The sequence below is a fragment of the Procambarus clarkii genome, unplaced genomic scaffold (genome assembly GCF_040958095.1).
Source record: "Procambarus clarkii isolate CNS0578487 unplaced genomic scaffold, FALCON_Pclarkii_2.0 HiC_scaffold_298, whole genome shotgun sequence".
Classification (NCBI taxonomy): Eukaryota; Metazoa; Arthropoda; class Malacostraca; order Decapoda; family Cambaridae; genus Procambarus; species Procambarus clarkii.
The window spans coordinates 46,407-63,407 of NW_027189331.1; the positions used below are offsets into that span (position 1 = coordinate 46,407).

At 43.6% G+C, this 17,001-nt stretch overlaps 1 protein-coding gene across 1 annotated transcript in view; it reads right to left on the bottom strand.

The window, feature by feature from the left end:
- Positions 1-4,351: 4,351 nt before the first annotated feature.
- Positions 4,352-17,001, bottom strand: part of LOC123751552 (uncharacterized) — a 29,916-nt gene continuing 17,266 nt past the window's right edge. The window contains exon 3 of the mRNA XM_069320672.1: positions 4,352-4,626. Within this exon, the coding sequence (XP_069176773.1) occupies positions 4,352-4,626 (275 nt within the window). The remainder of the gene's footprint in view (positions 4,627-17,001) is intronic.

The window sequence follows — 17,001 nt, forward strand, 5'->3', positions numbered from 1 at the left end:
AGTTTAATACTACGTAAATATATTCATTTTAGCCAATATTTCGATTCTATTTCATGTAGAATCACGATATGTGATTTGGCCGTCAAATATCAGAATTTCGCAAAATATTGCATTTTAAGCAAGTTTTCTTGCATTTTGTTTCGTACGAAAAATCATCGAATTTAACAATATTTTGACGTTTATCATCCCGTTTTCCTTTATGTGACTTAAACAAAATATCATCGAATTAAGCAATATTTTGCCGTTTTCCACGTTTTTGTGAATTTACAGTCTATGGGTATTAATTCATATATATACGATAAAAATGATGCAAACACATAATTGATTAGATAATAATCTTAAATACTTCATTTTCAATCATCTATTTGTTTCTCGTTAAAATACTGAGTAAGATATTGAAAAGGGGAGAAGTTCTGTTTTTATTGCATATATCGACCTTTCAGCCGGAATAGAGCGATTTTCGTGTACATCTTCCATCGGTAATATAAACGGAAAATCAGTAACATTTTAGTTAATACTAATGAAAACACATTGATTTTTATCATTTGTATTGGAAACAACATTGTCATATGTCTTTTCTTGGATCTAAATAATACGAAACTTCGCTCTCTGATTTGAAGTTAAAATCCTCAAATACGGTTAAATATTGACTTTTTTCACGTTTTTCATGTAGTTTGATATTACGTAAATATATTCATTTTTACCAATATTTCGATACTATTTCATGTAGTATCACGATATGTGATTTGGCCTTCAAATCTCAGAATTTCGCATAATATTGCATTTTAACAAGTTTTCTTGCATTTTGTTTCGTACGAAAAATCATCGAATTTAGCAATATTTTAACGTTTATCATCCCCTTTTCCTTTATGTGAATTAAACAAAATATCATCGAATTAGGAAATATTTTGCCGTTTTCCACGTTTTTGTGAATTTACATTCTATGGGTATTAATTCATATATATACGATAAAAATTATGCAAACACATAATTGATTAGATAATAACCTTAAATACTTCATTTTCAATCATCTGTTTGTTTCTCGTTAAAATACTGAGTAAGATATGGAAAAGGGGAGAAGTTCTGTTTTTATTGCATATATCGACGTTTCAGCCGGATTAGAGCGGTTTTACGTGTACATCTTCCCTCGGTATTATAAACGGAAAATCAGGAACATTTTAGTTAATTCTAATGAAAACACATTGATTTTTATCATTTGTATTGGAAACAACATTGTCATATGTCTTTTCTTGGATCTAAATAAAACGAAACCTCGCTCTATGATTTGAAGGTAAAATCTTCAAATATGGTAAAATAGTGACTTTTTCACGTTAATCATGTAGTTTGATATTACGTAAATATATTCATTTTTACCAATATTTCGATACTATTTCATGTAGTATCACGATATGTGATTTGGCCGTCAAATATCAGAATTTCGCCAAATATTGCATTTTAAGCAAGTTTTCTTGCATTTTGTTTCGTACGAAAAATCATCGAATTTAGCAATATTTTGCCGTTCATCATCACCTTTTCCTTTATGTGACTTAAACAAAATATCATCGAATTAGGCAATATTTTGCCGTTTTCCACGTTTTTGTGAATTTACAGTCTATGGGTATTAATTCATATATATACGATAAAAATGATGCAAACACATAATTGATTAGATAATAACCTTAAATACTTCATTTTCAATCATCTATTTGTTTCTCGTTAAAATACTGAGTAAGATATTGAAAAGGGGAGAAGTTCTGTTTTTATTGCATATATCGACCTTTCAGCCGGAATAGAGCGATTTTCGTGTACATCTTCCATCGGTAATATAAACGGAAAATCAGTAACATTTTAGTTAATACTAATGAAAACACATTGATTTTTATCATTTGTATTGGAAACAACATTGTCATATGTCTTTTCTTGGATCTAAATAATACGAAACCTCGCTCTCTGATTTGAAGTTAAAATCCTCAAATATGGTTAAATATTGACTTTTTTCACGTTTTTCATGTAGTTTGATATTACGTAAATATATTCATTTTTACCAATATTTCGATACTATTTCATGTAGTATCACCATATGTGATTTGGCCTTCAAATCTCAGAATTTCGCATAATATTGCATTTTAACAAGTTTTCTTGCATTTTGTTTCGTACGAAAAATCATCGAATTTAGCAATATTTTGACGTTTATCATCCCCTTTTCCTTTATGTGATTTAAACAAAATATCATCGAATTAGGCAATATTTTGCCGTTTTTCCACGTTTTTGTGAATTTTCAGTCTATGGGTATTAATTCATATATATACGATAAAAATTATGCAAACACATAATTGATTAGATAACAACCTTAAATACTTCATTTTCAATCATCTATTTGTTTCTCGTTAAAATACTGAGTAAGATATTGAAAAGGGGAGAAGTTCGGTTTTTATTGCATATATCGACGTATAACCCACCAATAACCACTACCTCCAACAGTCATCAACAACAACGACCACTACCAACAACGACCACTACCACCACCAACAACCACTGTCATCAACAAAAACGACCACTACCACCAACGACCACTACCACCAACGACCACTAGCACCAACGACCACTACCACCAACGACCACTACCACCACCAACGACCACTACCACCACCAACGACCACTACCACCACCAACGACCACTACCACCACCAACGACCACTACCACCAACGACCACTACCACCAACGACCACTACCACCACCAACGACCACTACCACCACCAACGACCACTACCACCAACGACCACTACCACCAACGACCACTACCACCACCAACAACCACTATCACCAACGACCACTACCACCAACAACCACTACCACCAACGACCACTACCATCAACGACCACTACCACCACCAACAACCACTAACACCAACGACCACTACCACCACCAACAACCACTACCACCAACGACCACTACCACGACCAACAACCACTACCACCACTAAAAACCACTACCACCACCAACGACCACTACCACCACCAACGACCACTACCACCAACAACCACTACCACCACCAACAACCACTACCACCAACGACCACTACCACCACCAACAACCACTACCACCACCAACAACCACTACCACCACCAACAACCACTACCACCAACGACCACTACCACCACCAACAACCACTACCACCAACGACCACTACCACCACCAACAACCACTACCACCACCAACAACCACTACCACCACCAACGACCACTACCACCACCAACAACCACTACCACCACCAACGACCACTACCACCACCAACAACCACTACCACCACCAACAACCACTTCCACCACCAACGACCACTACCACCAACGACCACTACCACCAACAACCACTACCACCAACAACCACTACCACCAACAACCACTACCACCAACCACCATTACCACCATAAAAAATAAATTAATTAATAATAATAAATAACTAAATAAATAAATAAAATTAAAATAAAATAAAAATTAAATAAAATTAAAACTCAATAAAAATTAAATCAATAAAAAATTAATAAATAATAACTAAATAAATAAATAACCTAACTACTAGCCTGAGGTGGTGGTGAACCCGCAGACCCACGATCACAGGGAGGGGACTTGTCAGGGAAAAGCGCCAAGCCGTCAGTCACACATTGCACTTATATTGTCCCTATTATAGTACTTGGAGGGGATCAGGATCAGGATTAGGGATGGAGGCCTGGTCGACGACCGGGCCGCGGGGACGCTAAGCCCCGGAAACACCTCAAGGTAACCTCAAGGGACGGGGGGAAGGAATGGTGCTCCCCAGCGCTCCAGGACGCTCGGGGATTGAGCTCTGGCCTGCATAAAGCGAGACCGTCACCCTTCACGATGGGTCGGTTTTTATTCCTTTTTACATTTTGTTTTGTATTGTTTTAATTTTTTCTGACGTTCCGCAACGAGTTTTTCAATATCATTAATTGCTGTCAATACATTTTACTCAAGTCCAATAACTTCGATTGGGCCTTGTTCCCCCTCGTCCAGGAACGGTGATTTTTACGTGGTGTTTTTCGGTGAGTTTGTTTATTGTATCACCCTTGGGGCCAAGGATCACTTTCCTGTGTTCCTCTCCGACTTCTATGGTCTTTTAAATGGTCTTTTTCTGATGTTACGCCACAAGTTCTTCAATATCATTAATTGCTGACAGTACATTTTCCTCAAGTCCAATAACTTCAATTGGGCCTTATTCCCCTCGTGCAGGAACGTTGATGTGGACTTGGTGTTTTTCGGTGAGTTTGTTTATTGTATCACCCTTGGGCCCAAGGATCACTTTCCTGTATTTTTCTCCGACTTCTATGGTCTTTTAAATGCCCTTCGCTGCCAGTTCCTCTCTGGCTTTAGCTGCCTCCTCCCGTTTGGCCTTTCTCTCCTCCCGTTTGGCCTTTTCCTCCTCCCGTTTGGCCTTTCTCTCCTCCCGTTTGGCCTTTTCCTCCTCCCGTTTGGCCTTTTCCTCCTCCCGTTTGGCCTTTTCCTCCTCCCGTTTGGCCTTTTCCTCCTCCCGTTGGGCCAACAGCTTTTTATGGTCCTCAATAATTAAATTAATTTTACTAATGGCCTTTTCAACATTTGTCTTATATCCTTCAACAATTGTGTCTCTGAGGCACTATTCTTTTGTCGGTATTATTATCTTGACCTAAAATGTCTTTTATATATCCGAACGGGTTTTACCTTTCGGGCCTATTATAACCGACCGGAAGTCGGGCGGGATAAATAATAACCGAGAAATTTTTCTATCATCTTCACTTCGTCCATGGGCCGAGTTTGTCTTGACGGGGTTACCGTTTTCGGTTTTGTGTTCTCCTCCGGGAGTGTTACCGGAGCTTATGGGCTCTGATCCTTCTTCCGTTGGTGTTGTCGATCCCGTTTTGGGTTTTAGGGCATCACCGGTATTACGGCGTTTATTTTCTACTGTCACCTAACCATTGCCAGGTGAATTATTGGCCTTAACAGCCACAGAATTTTTATCTTGTTTGGCGTTTCTTGACGGTTGGAGGGGGTTGATGTCCTTTGACGGTTGGAGGGGGTTGGCGGCTTGCACGCCGCGGACATTGAGGTTTTCGGTTGGCCTAATCTGTTTTGTGGCAGGAATCTCACTTCCTCCACGATCAATCAAGTCATTTTTATTTTATGGTGTCCCATTTTTCTCATCTGCCATTGGAGTGCGAGAAATTCTAGCCCGACTTGCTGCTATTTTTGGAGTCTTCAAGAGGCAACTGTTTCTCTCACGAGCCTTTTTGTTGTAGTATTAAAGAAGTGTTACCATAGATATCAAAATCATTATGATATGAACCCCGAGGCTTACAAAGCCTGTTTTTTGTGGGTCGGGTCTCACACCCATAATTACCAAATGGGCTTTTAGCTGGTCAATGTATTGCCTCATATTCATTGTAGTTGTGTCTCTACGAAGGCTAAATTACGCCAAGAAGCTGTTGGCTTCATCCACCCAGCCTGGAGCTGATGGCAGCGGCGTTTCATGCCTTGAAACGCCTCGAATCCGCTCCATTAAAAGATACGTCAGTGGGGAGGCTTCTGCCCGTGTTTGTTCGTGTCTCAAAGTTTACTATTTTAACACCCTCCCATAATTGATGTTGTCTTATCGTATGGCGAAGAAGCTAATGATTCCGAAGACAATAATGCACAAAACAGTTTTGAGTAGTTGAGGCATCTTTAGATGAGGCATCTTCAGATGGCTAGAATATTGAAAACAGTCTCCGACCGTGTACTTGTAACATTAGAAGACAGGATGAGGGATATATAGTAAGCTTAGAAGAAATCTACTAAGGTAGAATATTCCTAGGATTTGTACGTGATGTGGATACATCCTGTGATAAGATACAGTAACTAGAGAGCCCGGGGTAGTAGAGAGCGCGCGTAGATGGCTTAGGAAGCATACTGTAGAGCTGGGGTATCCAGAGGGTACAAAAGTAGCAGGGGTTGTAGGTACCACAGGATGTAGGGAGTCTTTGTGATCATTGGGAACACAAGGTGTTAAGATCCTGGACCACCACTAGTAACGTTACTATGATTGTGTGTGGTGATTTAGGTGTGGCTGTGTGTGTGGGGGGGGGGGAGTGTTTGCGTGGGTGTGGCTGTGTGTGTGGGGGGGGGGGGAAGGGAGTGTTTGTGTGTGTGTGTGTGTGTGTGTGTGTGTGTGTGTGTGTGTGTGTGTTTTACTGCAATGACAACAATCTAATGTTGCTAGTATTGACTGTGGTGTTTTATAAGGGTGGTAGTATTGACTGGTGTCATCAGTGGTGCTTTCGTTGGTTAGTATTAACAGTGAGCCTAGTATTGATCGTGGTGTTAACAGTAGTGATTGACAGCCCTAGATTGTGTGCTTCGTTTCCTTTATGTTGCATTTCTGTGATGAGTTTCATATTATCGCTGTGCTTAATGGATAACAATGTCTGGTAGTGGTAGTGGAGAGTGGTTGCTGGTGGTGGTAGTGGTTGTTTGTGGTGGTAGTGGTCGTTGGTGGTAGTGGTTGTTGTTGGTGGTAGTGGTTGTAGGTGGTAGTGGTCGTTGGTGGTAGTGGTCGTTGGTGGTTGTGGTTGTTGGTGGTGGTAGTGGTCGTTGCTGGTAGTGGTTGTTGTTGGTGGTAGTGGTCGTTGGTGGTAGTGGTCGTTGGTGGTTGTGGTCGTTGGTGGTAGTGGTTGTTGGTGGTGGTAGTGGTCGTTGCTGGTAGTGGTTGTTGGTAGTGGTAGTGGTTGTTGGTGGTAGTGGTCGTTGGTGGTAGTGGTTGTTGGAGGTAGTGGTTGTTGGTGGTGGTAGTGGTTGTTGGTGGTGGTAGTGATCGTTGGTGGTGGTAGTGATCGTTGGTGGTGGTAGTGGTCGTTGGTGGTAGTGGTCGTTGGTGGTCGTGGTCGTTGGTGGTAGTGGTCGTTGGTGGTAGTGGTCGTTGGTGGTAGTTGTTGTTTGTGGTGGTAGTGGTCGTTGGTGGTAGTGGTTGTTGGTGGTAGTGGTTGTTGGTGGTAGTGGTCGTTGGTGGTAGTGGTCGTTGGTGGTATAGGTCATTGGTGGTAGTGGTCGTTGGTTGTAGTGATCGTTGGTGGTAGTGGTTGTTGGTGGTAGTGGTCGTTGGTGATAGTCGTTGTTGTTGTTGATGATTGTTGGTGGTAGTAGTTGTTGGTGGTAGTGGTTGTTGGTGGTGGTAGTGATCGTTGGTGGTAGTAGTTGTTGGTGGTAGTGGTTGTTGGTGGTGGTAGTGATCGTTGGTGGTAGTGGTCGTTGGTGGTAGTGGTTGTTGGTGGTAGTGGTTGTTGGTGATAGTGGTTGTTGTTGTTGATAATTGTTGGTGGTAGTAGTTGTTGGTGGTAGTGGTTGTTGTTGGTAGTAGTGGTCGTTGGTGGTAGTGGTCGTTGGTGGTAGTGATCGTTGGTGGTAGTGATCGTTGGTGGTAGTGGTCGTTGGTGGTAGTGGTCGTTGGTGGTAGTGGTCGTTGGTGGTAGTGATCGTTGGTGGTAGTGATCGTTGGTGGTATTGGTCGTTGGTGGTAGTGGTCGTTGGTGGTAGTGATCGTTGGTGGTAGTGGTCGTTGGTGGTAGTGATCGTTGTTGGTAGTGGTCGTTGGTGGTAGTGGTCGTTGGTGGTAGTGGTCGTTGGTGGTAGTGGTCATTTGCGTTAGTGGTTGTTGGTGGTGGTAGTGGTCGTTGGTGGTAGTGGTCGTTGCTGGTAGTGGTTGTTGTTGGTGGTAGTGGTCGTTGGTGGTAGTGGTCGTTGGTGGTAGTGGTTATTGGTGGTAGTGGTTGTTGGTGATAGTGGTTGTTGTTGTTGATAATTGTTAGTGATAGTAGTTGTTGCTGGTAGTGGTCGTTGTTGGTAGTGGTCGTTGGTGGTAGTGATCGTTGGTGATAGTGATCGATGGTGGTAGTGGTCGTTGGTGGTAGTGGTCGTTGGTGGTAGTGATCGTTGGTGGTAGTGGTCGTTGGTGGTAGTGGTCGTTGCTGGTAGTGGTCGTTGGTGGTAGTGATCGTTGGTGGTAGTGGTCGTTGGTGGTAGTGATCGTTGGTGGTAGTGGTCGTTGGTGGTAGTGGTCGTTGGTGGTAGTGATCGTTGGTGGTAGTGGTCATTGGTGGTAGTGGTTGTTGGTGGTGGTAGTGGTCGTTGGTGGTAGTGGTCGTTGCTGGTAGTGGTTGTTGTTGGTGGTAGTGGTTGTTGGTGGTAGTGGTCGTTTTTGGTAGTGGTCGTTGGTGTTGATGATTGTTGGTGGTAGTGGTTGTTGTTGTTGGTAGTGGTCGTTGTTGGTAGTGGTCGTTGTTGTTGATGATTGTTGGTGGTAGTGGATGTTGGTGGTTGTGGTTGTTGGTGGTGGTAGTGGTCGTTCTTGGTAGTGGTCGTTGTTGTTGATGATTGTTGGTGGTAGTGGTTGTTGTTGGTGGTAGTGGTCGTTGGTAGTAGTGGTCGTTGTTGTTGATTATTGTTGGTGGTAGTAGTTGTTGGTGGTTGTGGTTGTTGGTGGTAGTGATCGTTGGTGGTAGTGGTTGTTGGTGGTGGTAGTGGTCGTTGCTGGTATTGGTTGTTGTTGGTGGTAGTGGTCGTTGGTTGTAGTGGTCGTTGGTGGTAGTGGTTGTTGGTGGTAGTGGTCGTTTTTGGTAGTGGTCGTTTTTGGTAGTGGTCGTTGTTGTTGATGATTGTTGGTGGTAGTAGTTGTTGGTGGTAGTAGTTGTTGGTGGTAGTGGTTGTTGTTGGTGGTAGTGGTCGTTGTTGTTGATGATTGTTGGTGGTAGTGGTTGTTGTTGGTGGTAGTGGTCGTTATTGTTGATGATTGTTGGTGGTAGTGGTTGTTGTTGGTGGTAGTGGTTGTTGTTGGTGGTAGTGGTCGTTGTTGTTGGTGATTGTTGGTGGTAGTGGTTGTTGGTGATTGTTGGTGGTAGTGGTTGTTGGTGGTAGTGGTCGTTGTTGTTGATGATTGTTGGTGGTAGTTGTTGGTGGTATTGGTTGTTGTTGGTAGTCGTTGTTGTTGATCATTGTTGGTGGTAGTGGTTGTTGGTGGTAGTGGTTGTTGGTGGTAGTGATTGTTTGTGTAGGGATTGGTGAAGGTTGTTGGTGATGGTTGTTGGTGTTAGTGGTTGTTGGTGTTAGTGGTTGTTGGCAATTGTGATTGTTGGTGGTTGTGGTTGTTGATAGTTGTGGTTGTTGATGGTTGTGGTTGTTGGTGGCTGTGGTTGTTTGGTTGTTGTTGAGAGTAGTGTTTGATGGTTGGTGTTGTTGGTGGTATTTGTGATTGTTGTTATTGTTTGTTGATTGATGTCTGTGGCTGTTGGATGTTTGTGGTAGTAGTTGATGTTTGTCCATTCATTGGTTGTTAGTGGTAGTGGTTGTTAGTGGTACTGATTGTTGGTGGTTGATGGTAGTGGTTGTTGGCGGTGGTGGTTGTTGGTGGTGGTTGTTGGTGGTGGATGTTGGTTGATGGTAGTGGTTGTTGGTGGTAGTGGTTTTTGGTGGTACTGGTTGTTGGTGGTTGTAATTGTTGGTGGTTGTGGTTGTTTGGTTGTTGTTGATGGTGGTGATTGACGGAGGTTGTTTGTGCAGGTATTAGTTGTTGGTAGTAGTGGCTGATGGTTGTTGTTGGTGGTATTTGTGGTTGTTGGTAGTGGTTGCTTGTTGATGTCTCTGGTTGTTGGGTGTTTGTGGTAATGGTTGTTGGGTGTTGGTGGTAATGGTTGGTGACGAGTTATAGGCAGCTTCAAATAGCCCAGAAACATCGAAACATGCCCTGAAAACATGTGTGTGTGTGTGTGTGTGTGTGTGTGTGTGTGTGTGTGTGTGTGTGATCTGAGGAGAGGCAATGGCAATGTTATTGATGCTTTGACCTCTCCACCACTATCCATATGCCTCGGTGCTCGTGGACCACTTGACGCTCCACTTCCGTCCTCAGTATGTCCACATCTTTCTTCATTTCTGCTCAGCACAATTGCATTCACCTTCCGACTCTTAATTTCAGCAGTCTGGGCTCTACTCAGGTCCGCTCTCTTCACATGATTCTTCTTCGGCTGGGCCATCTTCACTTTTGACCTCACCGAGACTTCATTTTCCTGGGCTGGACCTTCATCAAACAGCCATGCTATATCTACATCGATATCTTCTACCGGTTTAATCGACACTGTCTCATCTTCTCCAGCGTCTTCCTTGTCGGCCACCTCTGCCTTCATCACTACCGAGACAGGGTACTCAAAGGCTTGGTGGTCTCCTGACTCATCTCCTCGGATGTCAGTCGGGTTCACACTCTCAGGTGTCCCACCCGTGCCGTGGCCTTCTGGGCACTCCTCTGGCACAGTCTCCGCTATGATTCCTGGCAACACCTTTGTCCCACACAAGTCATTCCCCAGGATCACTTGGACTCCTGGAACAGGTATGTTGGGGCATACTCCCAACATCACCTCTGCCGACACATATTCCGACCTTAGCTGGACAGTACATACAGGCATGTCACTCGCAGACAATAACCCGTATACTTTCATCTTACTCCTGCCAGCTAACCGTCGATCGTTCCCAATCAGGCTTCTCGTAATCAAGCTCTGATTAGCTCCGGTATCCCTTAAGATACCAACTTCTACCTCAGGCTGGCCTCCTATACTGATCCAACCTTTACTCATGAACGGCCTATACCTCTCGTTCACTAAGTTCACCTTCTGTGGTTTGTCTTGGAACACATTAGTATATTTACCTCGGGGGTCACACATGGCCAGGGTCACAACTCTCTTGCCCTGCCGACAGTCTCGCATCACGTGACCCAATCCGTTACAATTGTAACACCTCACCTGGGAAAAGTCTCTTCTATATGTACCAAAACGGCTCTGACTTTGTCCACTCACATGAGAGTTACTCGAGCCAGCCATATTACCTGCACTCTGTGGAGCTTTACTGGACTCTTGATTTCCTGGATCACGATTAGTTTCTCGTTTAGCTCCTCCATCCTCACTTTCAGACGAAGTGCGCGACGTACTCCTCTGAGTTTTAGAGTACTCACGTTTATCTGCCCATTTATCAAAATTCTTCTCACCCCAGACTCCTCTGGGTCTTTCATAATTTCTTCCTCCCCAGACTCCACTGGACTGCAATTGCTGCATCTCGCCTCACTTCTCACTCTGTTCTCCCTCAAGCTCTTGTATGCTTCAGTAATCATGTCCGCCCTATCTGCGGCATCTTTCACGTCCTTTATCCCTGCTTCTTGGATCTTGAACTTTGTTTCGGGATGCATCATCTCCAAGAACTTCTCCATGACCATCAGTTGCTTCAGGTCAGCGTAGGATCCAACTCCAGCAGCCTCAACCCACTTCTGGAATCGTCATTCCAGATCCCTTGCCGTCTCGGCAAACGTACTTGCTCCAACTTTCACCATCTCTCTGAAGCGCTTCCTATAAGCTTCTGAGGTTAACTGAAATGAGCGCAATATGCTGCTCTTTACCGTGGCATAATCCTGGCACTCTTCCAGTGACAATTGGGTGTATGCCTCCCTGGCTGCACCGATCAATCTTAACTGGACCAGCTGGGCCCATTCCTCCTGTGGCCACTCCTTGATACTGGCCACCTTTTCAAAGTGCTCGAAAAAGCTCTCTGCCTCTTCAGGAACAAACAAGGGAATGTCCTTCTCCCTAACCCTAACATCTGGTGAGTGTGAGACCTTGGTTGTGCTCTCCATCAACCCATGTTCAATCCTTTGTTCAGCCAAGGTTCTATTCGCTTCTCTCTGCATTTGTTTTGTTCTCTCTTTTTCTTTTTCAACCTGGGCTTTTTCTTTTTCTTTCTCCTGTTCCAACTCCAGTTCTCTTACTCTGGTTTTCTCTTTTTCTACTTCCAGTCTGGTTTTCTCTTTTTCTACTTCCAGTCTGGTTTTCTCTTTTTCCTTCTCGGCTTCATTTTTCATTTGGAGTTCCAATTTCATCTTCTCCAGCTGGAACTGTCTCTCCTTGTCCTCACGCTTCATCTGGAGCTCTAACTGGAATATCTCCAAACTCCTATTTCGGCTACTTCTGCTACTGCGGCTACTCTTGCTGCTCCTACTCGATCCCTGGGATCTCACTTCATCCTGCCCATCATCCTCCTTTCCACTTTCAGCTCCTTTTTGGGCTCCTTGTTCTGCCGCTTCACTTTTGGCTCTTAACTGCCTCAGGATCTCATCCTTCATCCCAGCTACTTTAGATACTTTTAACCTAATGCCACATTTTTCTGCTATTTGTTTTAATTGATCCCTCGTGCAACCTTCCAAGTCCTCAGGCTTGCCTGACTCCACAAATGCTTGCACCTTATCCATCTTGTCCTGTGAGTCTTCCCAAGAGAGAGAATATACACCTGCGGTCACACAGTTTATCTATTTCAACAAGGGGTGTACTAATCCACTCTTGGACAGGGTGTGGGTGTGTCAGTTCACTCTCCCGGACAGGCCCCCAATTTGTTATATTTTGTGTGTTGGTGGTGTTGTCGTTGTGTTGTTGATCCTTCTTTACAGACAACCCAACCCACAACTCGGTAGAGTGCTTATACCTCACTAGGAGATCACACTAGGCGCTTCTGGCTCTTGGAGAGGGGCTCAACGTCACACGTTTAGGGGATGCGGCTCCAACACTTAACCTCGTTGTCACGTGCACACACCCACTCGAGCCGCTGTGACTCCCCACTCTCTCCTTATGTGATATGATCTCCTCAATCCCCTTTGACTTACTAGTTTTCCGTCCTACCCTGTCCACAGCGGTGGTTCTTGGTTCTTTCTCTCTCTCTCTTCCTTTACTATTTCCTGGGAAGCCTCACTAGGACAAGGGCAAACACCAGCAAATTGGAATACATTTACTGGACAAAGCACATACACAATACATACATACATATAATAATAATGAATCCTATACTCTATACTATTACAATCAGGTTGCACTCCAACATCATCAGAACTCTATCATCAGCTTATCAAGTGGTATCCTATCTCCTGGTTCACCACCTGATACTATCAACCTCCTCAAGTAGATCAAGTCTACATACACTGTTGCACTATCAACAAGAGAATATATATATATATATATATATATATATATATATATATATATATATATATATATATATATATATATATATATATATATATATATATATATATATATATATACATATATATATATATACATATATATAAATATATATATATATATATATATATATATATATATATATATATATATATATATATATATATATATATATATATATATATATATATATATATCTATAAACGTGTACAAGGAAAATCAGCATGTGAATGCAATAACATATATCAGTATAAATGTTCCTTGATACACAACAATGATCAATCGATCACCCTATCAGTCCTAGAACACATACATCTGTAGATAATCCAGCCTACGATTGTAACTCTAAACTTCAGTATAAAACACTCCTTGACATAAGAATGCAAACAATCAATTACCTCTCACTGCGTCTTGCACGATAATGACAACCAAACACTCGATTACCTCTCTACAAGTAATCATTTAGAACTTTCCTTCCACCTCTGGAAGTTCACTACCCTGATCTCTTCAGGTTCTTCCGGGCTTAACTACCAGGATCCTCTGCAGCTCCTCCAGGCTGCTACCATTAAGTTTTCCTTGAGCAATTACGGTGCTTCACCCTTCTGCTAGGTTCCTCCACAGCTCTCTTGGCTGCTACACCATGAAGTTCCCTCGAGCAACTATGGTGCCTCATCACCTCTACAGAAGCACGTGACACTCCTCTTCACTGCTTCTCTTCACACCTCGAGGTCCTCTGCTCCACTACCTTGGAGTCACATCAACTACTCCCTCTGTGCTGGCTTCGAAGTTCTCAGCAACTTCTTCCCCAAAGACAAACCTGCAACCCATCGACACTCCAATAAAAATGTTTCCATTAAAACACATAAACAAAAATAACCACACAACATGTTTGCTTCCTACATCCATCTGCTCTCTACATACTGTGTGAGTGGACTCCCCCGTTTTGGGGCGGGTCCATGCTCCACCTCGCCCGGCGGTCCTCACTCACTCAGGGAGGGGTCCTCTGCTACCAGGAGCTGGGCTCTGGCAGTCGACGGGAGAGGGCGCGCTGCTCGTCCCTCCAGCTGTCTCTCTCATCTCCGTCCTCTCATTTAGGCTTCCTGCCTTACCAAAACATGTCTAACTTATAAATAAACATTGCTACTGTCGCTGGGCACACGACCAACTACAAGCAATCACTATGAACTGGCTTAAATCGTGCTTACCACAGATTGTCTAGTCGAGGGCGCTATCCCTCTGATGGCGTCTGATCAGGGCGCTCCACACAGCCCACGAAAATGTCTCTGGGCACCTTAATAAACTCTCCTCGCTGTCCAGGACTTGAGACCACAACGTTCTCAGCTCAATTCCACAGCTGGCACGTCTGCACACTTCTCTTGGAGATATATCACTAGGGGTTCCTTTCTGACGGGAGCTCAAACGGAGCGTGGCTTTCCCCCTGCGATGTCTGGCCTCAAGTGAGATCAAAGCCCTCCAGAAGCGAGCCTCACGCCTCCAGCAAAATATCCACATCTCCTATCCAGTCATTTATTTATTTTCTTATTTACTGCCCATAATCTTAAATTGTTCATTGAATCCAACAAACTATTTTACATCTGTGTTATCGCCTCTATATTTCCTATACTTTCTAGTTAGGTCAGGCTTGTTGAATAACTCTCAAGGGGGAGACTCGTTTCTCCTGTAGGCTGAGATCATAACACAGGATACTAATACAGTGTGGCCAGTGAATTCAGTGGTACTGTTGTCCAACCAGCTAAGGGACTGAAACGGTGAAATTAGTACCTACTAATTTGTCTATGCTGTCGTGTATGCTCGATGATATCGAGATGGAGGAGGACAAAGTAAAGAAATTTATTGACACAAGGGACGAGAGAATTTTGGAAGAGTGTACCAAGGCCCAGCTCCAACAAGTGGCAAACCACATTGGGATCAGGTTGAGGACGACTAAGGTTGCGGAGCGAAGGATAGAGATCATGGCACAGCTCACAGTTCGAGAGGAGGTGACTGGAGAGGAGCCGTCTCAAGGAGAGCCCTCCCAAGAAGAGCCTTCGCAAGGTGAACCGTCCCGACTAGAGCCACCCCAAGCGCCTACCAGTGTGGAGAGAATTCACAGTGAACATGGGAGCAGTGGAAAGTCCAGCTGTAGTTGTGGGAACCGACCTGTGAGATTTATATTTATTTAATTTATATGAATATATATAGAATTTATATTTACGTTAATTTATATACTTCGATAGCAATTTGTATAATGATAAGTGGACTGTATTTCTACAATAATCTCATAATCTCACAAATCGATCCTCTACACATTAGGGGGGGTTTATATTAATTGAATATATATGCAGCCAATCAAACTACAGTAATAGACTACATACATTGAAGAGGTTCCTTATCTTATAGTACAGCAGGTTAGTCCACCAGGTATAACTAGGGTGAAGACACCAAATTATCCTCTTTGAGGTAGCTTCCATCACCCAGTAACTGGTGCACAAAATCTTGCTTCCTCGTCTTGACCTGTCAAAAGTGCGCTAGCTGTAAAGCCAGAATCCTATATATGACAAGTATTTCAGAGAAAACACTGTACTTGGAATAATAAAGACCTGGCTTAATTACCTTTAGTTTGAGGCTATATCGTGCTCTAACCGGCTAACCCTACCCAATGACATTAATGGCCACTATTGATAGATAATGGGTTTCGGAAAGAACACTTAACTTGATTTGATGACAGCGTGTTGAAAATGGTACACCTTTGGTTTCCATAACACTACGTCCAAGTAAATTTAACAGGAGCCGAATTTGCTCCCTGTGAGCCTCTGGTCTAGTATCAACAAAGGCTGCCCTCCTTCCTCACCCTGACGCCTGGCTTACATTGTCCACATGACAGAAAGTGATTGAAGGGTCACATTTACTCTACTTTAATATTGATAATTAAGTTAATTTATATGAGATGTTTTATGATGGTAAAGTCCAAAGACTAATGTATTTAAGAATAATTCCCAGCAGAATAGCTGGTGAATTATAATAGTATGTGGTGATGATATCCCGTTTTCTTTAGACGGTAATTCCACTACAAGTTACGTTTTCTATAGGTTACTTGTTGGTAATACAGCAGCAATTATTATCTGTCTGATTATTAAATGGTGTCGGATTTTCCGACAGTAGTAAGAGGAGCCTGCAACCGGAAATAATGAAGATGCAACTGGAAGCCCAGCTGCGGCGAGAGGAAAGAGAAGCGCAAATGCAGCGAGAAGGAGAGAGACAACTGCGACTGGAGGAGATAAAGGCAAAGAAAGAAGTCGAATTCCGTCGCATTGAGTGTGGTCTGCCCTCACTACTTGCACGGCGGGATGACCTCAAGGTAATGGAACGTGACTTACCTACGTTCGAACCACAAGAAGCTGAGGCATTCTTCAAACACTTTGAACGAATAGCAACTCGGAAGGAGTGGCCAGAAGATGATTGGGCTGCTCTGGTCCAGGGCAGGTTGACCGGCGAGGCCCAGGAAGCCTATAACATGCTGGACCTAGAGGAGTGTACTAGTTATGACGCAATTAAGAATGCGGTGCTCCACTCATTTCGGCTGACTCCGGAGATGTACCGGAAGCGGTTCAGAGAGTGTACAAGAGCGTCGGGGAAGTCTTATGCCGAGACCGCCAGGGATATGGAACGGAAATTCCTACGTTGGTTGAAGGCGGAGGAAGCGGAGCCGGCGGATGAGATCAAACGACTGATAGTGATGGAGAAGTTTATGTCAGTGCTCCATCCTGAGTTGCGAGTAAGGGTGAGAGAAGCAGGTATTAAGGACCTGAAGGCTGCAGCGGACCGAGCCGACATGCTGAAGGAGGCACTACATCTCAGGAGGGAGGGGCCGCCCAGACACTCGCCTTACCCCAGGTCGGGAGGGAACTTTAGGAGTTCAGGAAGAGCGAGGACGGGT